This window comes from Fundulus heteroclitus, chromosome 5 (assembly GCF_011125445.2).
Source record: "Fundulus heteroclitus isolate FHET01 chromosome 5, MU-UCD_Fhet_4.1, whole genome shotgun sequence".
Lineage (NCBI taxonomy): Eukaryota > Metazoa > Chordata > Actinopteri > Cyprinodontiformes > Fundulidae > Fundulus > Fundulus heteroclitus.
This window is the reverse complement of record NC_046365.1, coordinates 40044058-40058917: the sequence shown is the minus strand read 5'-3', so window position 1 is coordinate 40058917 and position 14860 is coordinate 40044058. Positions and strand designations below refer to the sequence as shown.

The following is a 14860-nucleotide window of genomic DNA, read 5'->3' as shown; positions in this document are numbered from 1 at the left end:
TCCCCGCTTCTTATCATGATCTACGAAGCCGGGAGGGGCCTCCGTTTTACAAGCTCAGCCCACAGCTTTCTGTAACAGAAAGGCTGTGAGCTGGTTGGTGTACTTGGTATAGTCCCTGCTTTCTTAAAAACAAAAATCAACCTAAACTTTAAAGGTGGGAGGCTTGAAATCCTAATGAAGCCTCATGAGCCGGGTGACACAGGCTGTTTATGAAAAACACAACATCGCAATAACTGTTTGCTCTCCAGCTTCAGTGGGAAATAAAAAAACAACCATTTCCCACAAACAGTGACAACAGAAGAGAAAATATTGTGTGTCTTGTGTTTATATAAAGGGTATATATATTTTCTGTATTTAAATTCAGTAGTTTACCTTCTGTAGAGTTGTGTAGTATTTTCTAAGATTGCCTTTATGAATTGGGTCAAACATTTTGGGGTTCCGTCCATGTGTTTTTCTACAATTTGCTAGAATTTTGGCCCATGCTTCAAGTTTCTATGGGACTGAAATCATTACTTTTATGATGAAAACTCTAAAATGTCAGCTTTGTTGTCCTTAAAGTCACTTTTAGAGTAATTTTGCAGCACACTTCCTGATGTTTTAATATTTCCACATAATGTTCTTTCCTTCGTGTTGCTTAAGGAGTACCGGCTTCTTCCTTTCTGAGTGGCCTTTCAGCCCATGTCAGCGCAGGCCAGCGCTATGGAGAACAACGTCACATGATCAGGATTGTTAAGCAAAAGCCCTTCATGGATTTCAGGGAGCTTCATGAGGGGTAGACGGAGGCTGAAGTCGAGCATCAAGAGCCCCAACGCACAGACGAATCCTACACCTGGGCGTCTCACCTGGACAGAGGAGGAGAACAACTGGACCGTTGCTCAGTGGGCCAAAGTCCTCTTCAGATGGAAGTAAAAGTTGTATTTTATTCATAAATTAAAGTTCCAGAGTTTGGATGAAGAGTTGAGAGTCCCAGAATCCATGTTGGTGTGAAGTCTCCATAGTCAGTGATGATTTGTGGTACCATGTCATCTGCTGGTTCTGGTCCACTGGGGTTTCTGAAGTCCACAGTCAATGGAACCATTTGCCAGAACATTTTAGAGTTCTTCAAGCCTCCCTTATGCTGATAACCTTATGAAGATGCTGCTTAGAATTCAGCGCAGCTTGGTACTGGCCCACGCTGACTAAAGGAACCAGAAGCTTGCTCCAGTGACCGTGGTGGTACTGCGCTTGATTGGCCTGCAAAGTGGCCGGACCTGAACCTCGTAGAGAATCTGGAGTAGGGTAGGGGAAGATGAGCGATACCAGAACCCACATTGGAGGTGACAAGAAGGCTGCTATGAAAGCAAGCTGGGCTTACTGAACACCTCAGCAGAACCACAAACTGCAAAAACAAATCTAAAAATAAGTAAAATGTTCTTAAAGTTAGTATATTTATCCTTGATTTTAGCAAGTAAATACGATTATCTGCCAATGGAATGAGTATTTTGACCCCTAAAGTAAGATAATTAGACATCCTGCTGTTGAAATAAGATGATTGAGATGAATTGTTCCTATTTTAAGTGCAAAAATCTTATTCCATTGGCAAATCATCTTATTTACCTGCTCAAATCAAGGACAAATACTCTAATTCTAAGAACATTTTACTTATTTCTAGTGCTGTTTCTTCAGTGCAAGCTGATGGCCTCCATGGCACGCTCCATGGAAACAGAGCCTTGACTGAGTACCGAGTGCATAGAAATTAAGATGCTTTTCAGTAGACTGCCGTTTCTGTTTGAAATAAAACAGTTTTGTTGATCTTATAAACATTTTAATTTTGGGATTTCATTAACTCTAAACAAAAATCATTATTTATATATCAAATAAAATATTTTCCTAACTGATCTTTGAAGGATTATATTATATTAAGTAAGAATTAGGATTGGATTAAATCCTTACAATCTTACTGTATTTAGCATTTTGTTGATGCAGAACTTGGTGCCTCTGGTTTTTATTTTGCATTGTATCTTTCTGTTTAATCCCCAGAATTTAAAAATAAGATGGAATCATTAACTTTAGGTAATGTGCCAAAGATAAATGCAATGACTTAAAAAAAATGGCAAAATGTTAGTTCCAGTTCGTGGAAAGCCAAAGAGAAAAATGCTTCCCTGAACAAATCCCCTGAGTTATTACTGAACTTTCTCAAAGGCAACACAAAGTCTGACCTACTTAGAGTTTCCTTTATTTCTGATTATCTGCTGGCATGTGATGCATCAGCCTAAACAATTTTTTCCAGTGGTTTTTGTGATTCATCTTGCCGTAATGCATCTTTTCTTTTAAAACATTTACTGACGCAACCTGCTGGAGTTTTCCGGCCAAAAGAACCAGGAAGATAAGTTCATGACTGGTTTCAGTCTTCCTGCCCGTCCATCCGTCCACAAGGATTTAACCCCAGTCAGGGGCCATGTAGGAGCCAAGACAAGGAGTCAATCTGTGGTGTTAAGGGTTAGAGAAAATCTCACTGCTGATCATTACCGGGTTCTGCCTGGAGTCTCCAATTCTACTCAAAAAATCACATTTAAAATAACATTTAACTATTTGATGTGATACTAAATATTTGATTTATTAATGCATTCATATACAGTGCTGTGAAAAATAATTTGCCACCTCGTAGATTTATTCCCTTTCTGCTCTTTTGAGGCACTTAAAGCTTTCAATTCATCAAAAAAAATTATAAACAGAAAACACTTTTTAGATGCCAATTTCATTCATTAAAGGGAGTAAGATATTCAAACTGACCTGGCCCCATGTGGAAAAAGTAAATGCTCCCTAAATCTAATAACTGTGTGTGCCACTTTTAGCAGCAATGACTAACATTAAGCGTTGTGAAAATTGGCAAAAAGTGTTTTTCGTCTCTGTGGAGGAACTGTGGCTTCTCTCCTTTGCAGAATTGCTTTAATTGAACCAAGTTCAAGGGACTAACAGCCTGCTAAAGGGTATGCCTGTATGTCAGCAATTTTTAAGTCCAGACTTTGACTAGGCCACTTCAAAACCTCGATTTTGTTTTCTTTTTAGCCATTTATTCTTCCTGGTGTGCTTTGGATCATTGTCCCGTTGCATAAGTCAAGAGTAGCAAAGCTGATGGCTGGAGATTGTCCTTCAGGAATTTCTGCTAAAGAGCAGAATTTATGGTTCTGTCAATTACAGCAAGTAGGTCCAGTAGCAAAGCAGCTCCAGAACATTACATCACCACCACGCTTGACTGATGTGTTTTTAAGGGACAAACACTTTCCACTTCTGACAGTCCACAGAATATTTTCCCAACATTGTTGGGGTTTCACCAAGCACAGGTCTTTGTGCTCTTTTTGGTAAGCAGGGGTTCTGGCATTGGAGCTCTCCCATGGAGGCCATTTTTGCACAATTTCTACTTTATTGTTTAATCAAAAACTTGAACCTTCAATCAGGCAAGCAGGAGATTTAAATGTTTTCTTCTGATTTCCTCTGTGAATTCCTGGATGATTTGAAGATATGATCTTGGAGTAATTTTGGTCGACTGGACACTCCTGGCATGGTTCACTGCAATTTCGTATTTTCTCCATTTGTGGATGACGGTTCTCACCATCGTTCACTGGAGTCCCTTAAAAAAAAAAAAACACTTTCAGACTGATACATGTAATGGCTTTGTTTTTCATCTGTTCTTGAATTCCTTTAGACCAGATTTGATGTGTTGCTTTTTGAGATCTTATAGCCTCGTTCATGTTGTCACACAACTTCTATTTCTAGGATGTATTGACAGTTGGTGATCAGGTCTGTGTGTGAATACTGAAAATAAACCACACAAAAGGTTAATCACGGTTAATGGTTTAATAAAAGGGGCAGTTATAGTTCCAAATTGGGCTGCATTTGTTCAAATAGTTGTTTTGGTAAATTAAACGTGAATCCTTTTTACTTCTTATTTTACTGTATTCTTATTTTTTGTCTGCACCATCAATACCAAGTCAAATTCCTTGTAAGTGCACGCCTACTTGCCGATTAAACTTGATTCTGATTCTGATTCTAAATCATGGTTACTGTATTTTATATTTACTCAGGTAAATGTGTTCTGAAATTAAAATTTGCTAAATTATCTGAAACATTAAGGTATGACAAAAAAGGGAAAAGCTAAATAAATATGTAAGGACATCTTTTTTTAAGTATTAAGTATGAATCAAAGTAAGTGAATTTTTGTTTTACTTAAAACATTATTAAGGACTTTTTATTTATTTATGCAGATAGGCTTAGCCTGAAATTAAGCAAATGTGCTTGTGTACTATTAAGTTATCTCGAATTTATATATTATATGTCAGTAACTATGAATTTCTCCACATCTCCATTTAATTACCCTCAGGCAGTGTGCGAAATACCTGTCAATATTTGGGGGGGTCCCCATCTCCCGATTGTTGCGCAATAACGATGTAAATTTTCTCAATATGCAGTAGGCCTATAACATTATAATATCAATGTCAAAGTTAGCTTTAATGTCAATTCTTCACATTCACCAGACATACAAGGACTCAAGAGGACTGTCTCATTCACCAACAGTGAAACAGATAAAGTGCACAGGCACAACAGACAGTTCCTAATACTAAAATTGAAACATTTTTAGTATTAATTGTTGTCAACGTTACGTTATTCTTCTGTTTGGCGCGCACATGCCTAATTTGCATACGCGAATAGGATTGGCTGGCTCCACTTGGCATAAAAAAGAATATATTTCCCCCTGGGATCATTAAAGTATGTCTGATTCTGATTCTGATATTTGTGAATAAATGTTTTGAATTTTAAATACTGGACATGTTGAGCTTAAATTTTTTTTAGTGACCATTAGTGACAAAAAATATTTAATTTTACATTTTTTTGACACAATTTAAGACCCCCTTTAAATTTTGCTTTTGAGGCTTTCAGGGGGTCTCATGGGTTAATTGGGGGGGTCGAGGTCTACTCAAAAAATTTAGTTTTTATGTTGTGGACCAAATGCTTGTATGTTGTGAGCGCCGTAACTGAAGTCAAAGTCACTGATTGTGCACATACTGACGGCCAAATAAAGATGATTCTGATTCTTCTACTTCTGGCAGCCATATTGGATGTTGAGGCCAGGATTGTTGAGGCTCCTGCCTAACAAAGATTGATTCGTTGTTCGGTTACCACTAGGTTGGCTGTTAAGTTCTCCACATCCCTCTAGATAACACCGTGCAAGAGTCAGTAATGTCGTGTTTCTGAACAATCTAACGGTTGAAAACGTTCAGAACGCCATAAAAACACATTACCCATGATCCTTTTCGGCCTGGTGTCGGACTTCCTGTCGTTGAAAACATGGCGGCGCCCGAGCGGCCGGAGGCAGCGAGCAGCAGCAGCATCCCGGACTATGAGTGCGTGAACGTGAACAGCAAAGCCTTCCACATCGGCTCCTTCAGGGACGAGTGGCTGAAGAGGCTGCAGCCGGAGGACTTCTCCTTCCAGCAGCTTGATCAGGACGCGTTTGACGCCAAGTTCGCTGCGGAGATGGGGGTCGGGGAGGAAACCATGGCCGAACTCAGAGCCGTCTGCAGGTCGGTGGCACCTACGGTCCGAGCAGCAAGTGGACCCGGTGTAACGCCGGCACAGGATGCGGACGTTAAAGGTCCAGTTGTGCCCTGCGGGAGGCTTTAATTAAGCTTCACACGCAGCTTTAGATAATTGATCGGTTAGCTTTGGTCACACGGTTTCATCTCAATGAGCCATAGAGAGAATATATAAAAGAAGAAGGTGAAACTTTGTTACACAAAGAGTGATCTGTTTCACGGGTTTATCGCAGTTACTTTTGAGACTTACAGCTAAACCATAATTAGAACTTTAGATGAGACAAATGGAAATGGTTCTTAATACCGAAATGTTCTGTATTGGTCCGCACAATCATGGGTAAAACCTGATTTGACAAGGAAAGCCACAGTAGGTCAGTGATGTTTTGTGCTGCATTCAAGCATCTTAGTGGAAAGTTAAGTGGAAGGAAAAACTTTGGTCCAAAAAGATCAACATGTATTGTGATGTCAAGCCTATTTATAGCTATAGTTGGTAAACACTTTTTGTTATGTTGGGTAAAATCGTCCTTCCATCCTTAAAGTAGTTACTACATTATGCATACAGGAAAAGGAGGTTAAATAAATCATTCTGTAGGAGCTGCAGGCCTGTAAAAACTCTAACCAATCTCCTGTTAGGTTTGAAGAGCAGGGATTTGTCATAATGGCCCCGTCTCAATACTCACACTAAACCCTACGCACTTCATTGAAGTGTGCACCCAAGGCTCTAGTGCACAGGTTACAAGCATGCAAAACATGGAGAATTGGGACTGTACGGTTATGTTGTCCACTCTGTGTGTCTAAAAGATATATGTTGTGTGACTTTCATTAATGATAGCACCATGTTACAGAAAATAAGTAAATAAAAATTAATACACGTGATATTTTTCACAATTTATCCATTGTCTTTTTTTTTTTACAACTTTATAAACAGCTGCTGTGAGGTAAAATAAAAAAAAAATAAAACAATGTAGCAGACATGAAGCATAACTGGTTGCTTACTTATTCAGAAACACATTTAAGACAAAGCAAAGTCATTACTTGGTGCTTTCAGACATTTTAACGTTCAATTACATCAAACAAATTCAAGTATATAATAGTATAAGTAAAAAAATAACTGCCATATTTGTTTTAAGAAAGAAAAATTGATGATTAGTCATTTGTTTAGGGTCTTTTTTTAGATGAAATATGTTCACCTTGTAGCTCAAAATGTCACATTAATAGCAAGGAATTGTGGGTAATTGAAGCCTGGATCAATGTGGACTTCGCCGAAGTGTGGATCGAGGGCGCAAAGAGGGTTAGGCGGAAATATCAATGTGGAGAATCGGGACACACTTCGCACTCACACTTCAGCGCATTATACCAATGTGCTGGGATGTTCTGGTTAATGGTGGGTGAAGATGACCCAGCTTACCCGGATGGATGGACTGATGGTTCTCTGGCGCCATTAGAACAAGTTCTCTTTATTTTGTCAGAGTATAAATTCCTGTTTTCCTTCCTGCTTGAAGTGTTGACTCGCTTCGCTGCCATCCTGAGGACCAGGAACCCGACAGAGAAGTCCTCCCTCCGAGCCCGACGCTGAAAACGCTGATGTAAGTCGGGCTCTTTGTCTGAAACCAGTACCCGTGTCTCAGACTCTGCAGTGGGATGACTCGGTTTGTTTTAACGACAGACACAGAAAGAAGCTGACGGAGAAGAAGTCGCAGAAAAGTTTCAGAAACAGACATGAGCTCTACGCGGGGGAACTGGTGGGTGAGCTGAGCTCATTGCGTGTTACTAATATTTTTATTGTTTACAATGACAGGGCCGCCATCTTGTTTTTTACAAGCTTGTTTCACTGCTTGTTTTTAGTTGCACTTTGAATTGAGGTCAGCTCCCAGAAGAAATGTTTTTAAAATGATTTCTTTAATCTTTTTGTTAAATGAAAGGGTGGAAAACATGATCAAGTCAGAGATTTTATTTTCAGGCCGTATCGCCCAGCCCTACCCGTTATCGATTCCTCGGCCTGAAACTTGGACTTTCATCCTTCACCTGTCCACAATCCTTGGTTGTCATGTTCTTTTCTTTCTGATGCTGAAAAAAATCCAGTAAACTGGAGAGAAAATGAGTAAAACAGGAGGTAAAGTTAACAGAAGCCCCTTGATGGACCCTCAGGCAGCCTGGGGGAGTAGAACCATTTAAAGATGTCTGGGTCCTTGGAAGAAAACTAACACTGAACACTTCAGGTCTGTGTATGTTGGCATGAATGTTGTTGTGAATGCACTCCTTGAGCTGAGGAAGTGACAGACGCTTGTAGTTCCCCCCATCGACTGATCCTGGTCTCTCCAGGACCGTCAAACCGTCGGGATGGTACCAGAGACCAAGGCGGACATGCTGCCTGAAGGGGAGGTCATCGTAACCGTCAACATCTACTTCCCAACCAATCTTGGAAAAGTGAGCATTCCTCTCTGTGTTTTTTAAACTCGTCAGTCGGCGCCACGCTTTGCTTCCTGACATTTTCCCGTCTGAACGTCTCCCAGTTTAACGGCGTCAGACCCCGCATGACGCTGCTGCTGACCGGCTCTCACACCCTGGCGGACCTCCGGGACGCCATCTGCTGCGTCAGCGACCTGCAAGTGTGCGGCGAGTTCAGCAGCACGCCCGACATGGTTCCAGACTTCATCAGCAAAGTAAGCCCCTCCCCCCCCGCCAGCTGTCAGCGGGACATTAACGCACATCTATGACTGCCGGGCGGCCCAGCGGCGCTGTCTAACCGTCACGTTTTCATGTGTTTGCTTTCAGGATCTTTTCAGATCAGCCTTCTTTTTCTTTGAAGGGGTTTTCTACAACGACATGCGATACCCGGAGTGCCAGGACATCAGCAGGTCCGTTTCCAGCTTTTCTGTATTTTCTTAACGGGGACGTATGTAGGGGTGGGTATTGCCAAAGAAGTCACGATTCGATTCGAATCACGATGCATCACGATACTTGAATTATTGCAATGTATCGCGATGCATTGCGATATTTTCACTGAACACTGTTAGAAAAAAATGCAGCCATTACCAGTGGCTGACTGGCTGTGTATGATCTGGATAGTGTCTTCAATTGATACATAAGTGAAAGCAACTGAATTCATACATAGCTGTATTTATTGAAACTACTTTTGGAGGTATTTACTTGAAAACAATTACTGTTACTGGACACAAATATTACCATTACTGGAGTGGAGACACTGACAAAAAGTGCCTAGGATTTATAAAACTTAAAATAACAAAATAAGGATAATCAGTGACGTTTACATGGCCCTCAGTGGTCCTTTATACCAATTAAGTTGTATTCCACTTGTTTTTGGCTGATGTTCGCCAACCATTCATGCAATTTTATTTATTAATGTTTTTAAAATTAATAATCGATACTTGTCGTCAAGAATCGATGCAGTAGATCGCGAAAATTAGAATCGCGATGCATCGTCATGACGATTATTTTGCACACCCCTAGACGTATGTAAAATCTACTTTTTTTTAGCTCTCACATACATTTAGTTGTCTTCAGGAGTGCAGAAAGGTTAGATGTACTCTGTCCTGCAGCTGCGTAGATATCTTTATTTTCTGTCTGGGTCATATTTTTATGTTTGCTCTGTTCCCTATTATGTTTTTTTTTTGAAAAGCAAAGTCTCAATATTTGCTGCCGAGCTGCTAAACGAGGTCCACAGCCAATCCGTCCATTTTTAGTTTTCACTAGGGCTGAACAATTAATCGCATTTTCAATATAGTCGCAATTTAAAAAAACGCAATTTCCAAATCGCAGAGTCTGCAATTTTTGGCTATGTAACAATTAGGGAATTAGACACGTCCATTAGGTGTTGGTAAAATGTTTAAAGTGGGTTTGCCTCCACATGGAAGGGAAGACAGTTGCAGTAGTGAGATAATCTAATTGTATTACTTGTCTTAGAGTTTATATAATCATACATAGCATTAAGTACAGGTCAATCAGTTTAATACATAGACTTGCTTGTTGGTTGCACTTTATGTTCAACGAGGATCGATGTCAAAATCAACTAAAAGCTGTTCTCTTGAACAATATTCTGATTAATACAAACATTAAAAGTTCTTGTTTTAAATAGTCCTTGTTTACAAACATCTTTTTTTAGAGGCCATTTTTGTTTCTTGTGTCAAACTAGTCAAAATTGCAATTTTGGTTGAAATATATTGTAGGCAGAACGCAATCATTACTGCTCTGAGTTTAGATGCTGCGGGTCTTTTGGCAACTAATCTGCACAGCGAGGAAACAATGATTTGTTGTTTGTATATGTTTAAAAAGACATGATAAATTAAACTGGGGGAAAAAAAAACTGCATTAAATCGCAATTAGATTATTTTCCAAAATCGTTCAGCCCTAGTTTTCACTGCAATTTTGTCGTCCGAGCTGAAGGATGCCGAAGCTACAGGAGGATAAGTGAAAATGTTCAGTCAACCCAGAGGTTCCCAAATATGACCCAAACTACTGGTTGAGTACGCAAACATCTCTACAGAATCCACCAACCATGGAGATAATTCTGATACAAACGGCATCAACAGCCAATTTATTTGGTTTTGTCTATTTCTAAGTGAGAGAGGCAGTGTCCATTGTCACTGGCGGCTCTGGGCCTTGTTCATAAGGCCGGTAGCGGATGGGAAGAAACTGTTCTTTGTGGCGTGAAGTTCTGGTCCTGATGGACCGCAGCCTCCTGCCAGAGGGAAGTGTCTGAAATAGTCTGTGTATGGTTGAGACTTTTTAAGAAAGAAAGCATAGATTTCTGCTCCTTCTGGGTAAAGTTTGTGCTTTTTTTTTCTCTGACCATTATAGATGTAACTATTTTAATATTGCAGGTGATATGAGGAGGACTTATAGTGAAATTCCTGCTGAATATGAACATGCTGTATTTTTCAGACTATAAGGCGCACTTAAAATCCTTAGATTTTCTCAAAAATTGATGGTGCACCTTATATATGATTACCGTTGTGCTTACTGACTGATTTTATGTGGTACAATGCGCTCAGAAATATGTTAAAATGTGTAATTATGACTTTGGTTAGCAACAAAGCCGCCAAATGGGATATTCAGGGCATTACGGTACACTGTGTCACTACCTGATAGGACCCCTAAGCTGTCTACCAGACTGCCTGACTGTAATGTCTAAACTAGAAGTGCATTTATTTAAGGCAGTCTGGACTACGCGCTAGCAACAATAAACCTAATAAGTTAATTTAATATAAAAGTTTATTTTGGCCTTATGTTAGAAACAGGGCAGCTACTCTGTCCTCCTGACAGATGGATAGAGAGCTGTGGACGTGGAGGAGTGATATTAAACACGTGGGAAGAATATTTAGTGCGCCTTATAGTACGAAAAAAATACACTAAACATAATTTTCGTTTAATTATTTATAAACAACAATACACAGAAAAACGTTTTTCTGTTGGAGACAGTTCTGCTCATTATCTACTGCAACAACTGACAGTCCCTCAGCATGACGCTGCCACCGCCATGCTGGGACGACCGCTTTAGAGCAGAGACGCTCTGTTTAAAGAAAATGTGAATTTGTTTCATAAATGTTTTATATTAAACTCAGTTTAACTAGAAAAATCAGAGCAGTGGAAGCAAAATTATTGATCAAATAATTTTTCCTGTTTTTAAAGGCTGGAAATTGAGCCACAGGTTGATGATGAACGTACTGAAAGTTTTTACCTTGTGAGTTTCTTCCTTCATTCATGTCTTTGCTACTGGGATCCAGCACGACCATCGAATGGGCAAAATCCCACAACTACCCGTCCTTCAGCCAGGGTAAGATGGAGGACACGCGGTTCTTGGATCTGACGGTGAAGCTGGGCTTCCCGTACCTCTACTGCCACCAAGGAGACTGCGAACACCCCGTCATCATCACAGACGTCAGGTCAGTGCTCTCTCTCTCTCCCCCCCCCCATGCCGGCCGGCCTCCTTCAGCACGGCGACCGTCACCAGCGGCGCCTCCGCTCAGTGGGCACGCCGCTGCTCGTCTCAGGACGGGGAAAATAGACGACATGAAGCCGTTTGATAAAAACACGGAGCTCCAGTCTAATGACTCCGTTCTGCTGCTTGTTCTGTTCTGCGTTTGGCGCCAAACATGATGCAGGGTTCCTGCGGATCCTTAAAAAGTCTTAAAAGGCATTGAATTCTGTAATATAAAACTAAGGCCTTAATTGGCATTAAAATGTCTTAAATCAGTCTTTCTTAGGTCTTAAAATTGTTACCAGGTCATAAATAGGATTTTATTTTTGTAATCCTTACCAAACAGTAAAATAATTGATATAATTATATATTTTTTAAATTTACCGAACGGCTCAACGTAACCTTTATTGGTTCCGTCCCGATAGCGGAACCAATAAAAACTGTTGCGGCCGGACCATAGCTGCGAAAAAGAGTTGGCACTGGTTATGTTGTGGTTTTTAAAACTGATTTATAGTTTATTTTAGTAGGGAACAAAACAAAGTTTGTGAATTCAGTTCAGTAGTTGTTAAAAATATATCTGTAATTTGTGTGTTTTTTAGCTTTCTTCCTATATGGAATGTTTTTCAAAATCTTTAACATGTCTACTGAGCCGGAAAGTAATGGTTTATGTTAAAATAAACATTTGGGTGAAGTTGTCGCAACCAGGTTTATCTTGTTTATCGTGAAGTTGGTCTTAACTTTTTATTTCAAGTGGCATTAAAAAGTCTTAAAAAGTCTTGAATTTAACTTGCCTTATGTTGTAGGAACCCTGATGATGGGTTCTGACCAAAAAGCACATTGAATATGAGAAGCTTTTGACCAAATATCTAAAAACGTTTTTTTACTAACGCAGTAAGTTAATAATAAACTGTCCTGGTTAAAAGGAACTATGGCGGGACTTTATTTTAGGTTATGGCGCCTCGTTGAACAAGGCTTCTGTTCAGAGTTGGGCGCCGGTGAACTTTAATGGAAAAAAGTCTGACTTTAAACCTCAGATCATGTTCCATGCCTTAATAAACTAAACTGAGAGTTCTTGTTGCTGCTGGTCTGGGTTCAGCCTGTAGCCTAAAAAGCTGAAAAGTAATTCACTTGAACTTTTTACACACATTACACCCAGACTTTATCGTATTTTAATTATCTTTAGGATTTTTATGATGGACCGACACAAGTTAGTGCAGAACTTATAAGCAAGGATCCCTGTTATTGTTGTTTTTAACGTATAAATGTAAAAACGTGTTGCATTTCTATTCAGAGGTGGTGGAACAGCCATAAATTTTAATGAGTGCCGTTACTTAATAATTACATAAATAGCAATAAAGATGGAAAAGTAGAGGAGAAAATAATTGGACCAATGGTGATCAGAGTTAAAGTGCATTTTTGTACAGGTGAGCTTTAAGCCCGGATTTAAAGCAGGAAGCACAATGAGGCGGACCCAAGATACGGAGGAGCGAGTCGATGGATGGCTTTTAATGCAAAAAGCAGGATTTATAATTCCAGGCGGCATCTGATTGGAGCTGTTGAAGTGCAGGTGAAACGTGGAGCAGGTGGAGTTTGAGTGGATTTATGTGGGGAGACTAAAAAGGAGAGAATTGCACTAATTCAGAAGAGACAGACCTGGAGTGGCGGTGGATAGTGAGGGATGGGCGGAGGCGGCTAATATTACGTAGGCAGACCAGGCGATGTTGTTGATGCGGGTTTAAAAAGATAAAGTGCTGTCAAAGATGACTTTTAACCCGAGTGGACAAAGAGACTGAGTAAAAGTAAAATACGCTGCAGGAAAACCACCCCTGGAAATACTCAAGTAAATGTAACTAGTTACTATTCTGGACTCTGATACCCCAAAATAAAATCCAAAGCAACTATATTTGGTAAATTGATAATATAATCTCAGTGTATCTGCTCTGTTTCTGGCCTCAGAGGTTTGTCAGAGAAACTCCAGCATCATGGAGACCAAGGAACCCAGCAGACGGGTCAGAGAGGAAGTTCTGGTCCAGTTTAAAGCAGAGTCAGGTTCTACAACATCTCCCAGAGCTCTGATGGATCCATCATCTGGACCTGGAGAGAGGATGGACCTCCTGCAGACCTACCAGGACATGGACGTCCACCTGGACTGACAGGCTGGACCAGGAGAGCATTGATCAGAGAAGCAGGAGGACCATGGTGGCTCTGGAGGAGCTGCAGAGATCCAGCTGTAGAATCTGTCAACAGTATTTGCTGCAGGCTCCTGGTCTTTATGGAAGACTGACGAGAAGGAAGTCGTTTGAAAGAAGACTTAAAAAAAAAAAAAGTCCTGTTTAAACTTTACTAAAAACCACGACGAGGGACAGCAAACATGGAGGAACTCAACCTCTAGCTTTGCATGCAGAGAGCAGCTTAATGCTGCACATCATCCTAAACACGGTGTTGGCAGCATCATGCTGTGGGGATGCCTAAACCACAACAATCCGGTTGTTTTTGCTAAAAACTGACAAACTTCAGTTTTTAGACGTGCAGAAATGCTGCAGACGTTTCCTCCAAAGATGTGCATCAAAAGAAAGTTCTTCAGGCTGAACGCTTTTCAGATTGTAGTTGTGAAATGTTTTAAAAACCGTGTTATTTTCTCTCTACTGTGCCCGTCACATAAAACTCTACTAAAAGACGGTGAAGTCGTGGTTATGATGTGGGGAAAGGGGCGTGCATGCCTGTGTTTGTATGAATGGAAGCAGAAACGCAGATAAGCGGGGGAACCAGATGAAAAGGTCTCTGGGCGTCACGTTTCTAACGGCGCCATCGTCTCCTTTCCTCTTCAGACTGGTCCATAAGAGCGACTGCCTGGATAAGCGGCTGTATCCGCTGCTGACCCACAAGAACCGGTCGCTGAGCCAGAAATGTGCCGTTTGCCACGTCTTCATCGGCAGGTGCCTGAACCGCGTCGCCTGAATCGTTCTAATCAACCGTCCCACTCCTCTGACCTGTTTTTTTTTTTTTTCCTCTCTCTCTCCAGGTGGTACACGACCCAGGACCAGTTCGCTCCCAGCGATCCGTGTCTCTTCTGCGACAAGTGCTTCCGCATGCTGCACTACGACAAGGACGGCAAAAAGCTGGGCGAGTTCCTGGCGTATCCCTACGTGGACCGAGGTGCCTTCAACTGAAGCTGTCCCATCTTAACGCTGGGCTGTAAAAAAACTTATTTCTAGAGATATTTTCCTGTTTGTGAATAAAATTATTTTTGCTTACTCCTTTGTCTGTGGTGAGGTTGTAAATGTTACAGAAACTTTTGGTTAAAAATGAATTTTCCTCATTTTCCCTGCATAGTTTCTTAGACTTAGAC

General features: G+C 40.7%; 1 protein-coding gene across 1 annotated transcript; it reads left to right on the top strand.

Annotated features, from left to right (window-relative positions):
* Positions 1–5298: 5298 nt before the first annotated feature.
* Positions 5299–14687, top strand: snapc3 (small nuclear RNA activating complex, polypeptide 3). Its single transcript, XM_036137588.1, has 9 exons — positions 5299–5561; positions 7076–7159; positions 7240–7315; positions 7896–8000; positions 8087–8236; positions 8349–8431; positions 11318–11476; positions 14340–14447; positions 14534–14687. Exons 1-9 carry the CDS (start codon positions 5326–5328, stop codon positions 14679–14681), a joined length of 1149 nt encoding a protein of 382 aa, XP_035993481.1. The 5' UTR covers positions 5299–5325; the 3' UTR covers positions 14682–14687.
* Positions 14688–14860: the final 173 nt, after the last annotated feature.

Coding starts and splice junctions, on each gene's coding strand:
- snapc3 (XM_036137588.1), top strand. CDS start 5,326: ATGGCGGCGCCCGAGCGGCCGGAGGCAGCGAGCAGCAGCAGCATCCCG. Junction 8,237..8,348: donor TTCCAGACTTCATCAGCAAA/GTAAGCCCCTCC, acceptor GTTTGCTTTCAG/GATCTTTTCAGATCAGCCTT. Junction 8,432..11,317: donor GAGTGCCAGGACATCAGCAG/GTCCGTTTCCAG, acceptor ACTGGGATCCAG/CACGACCATCGAATGGGCAA.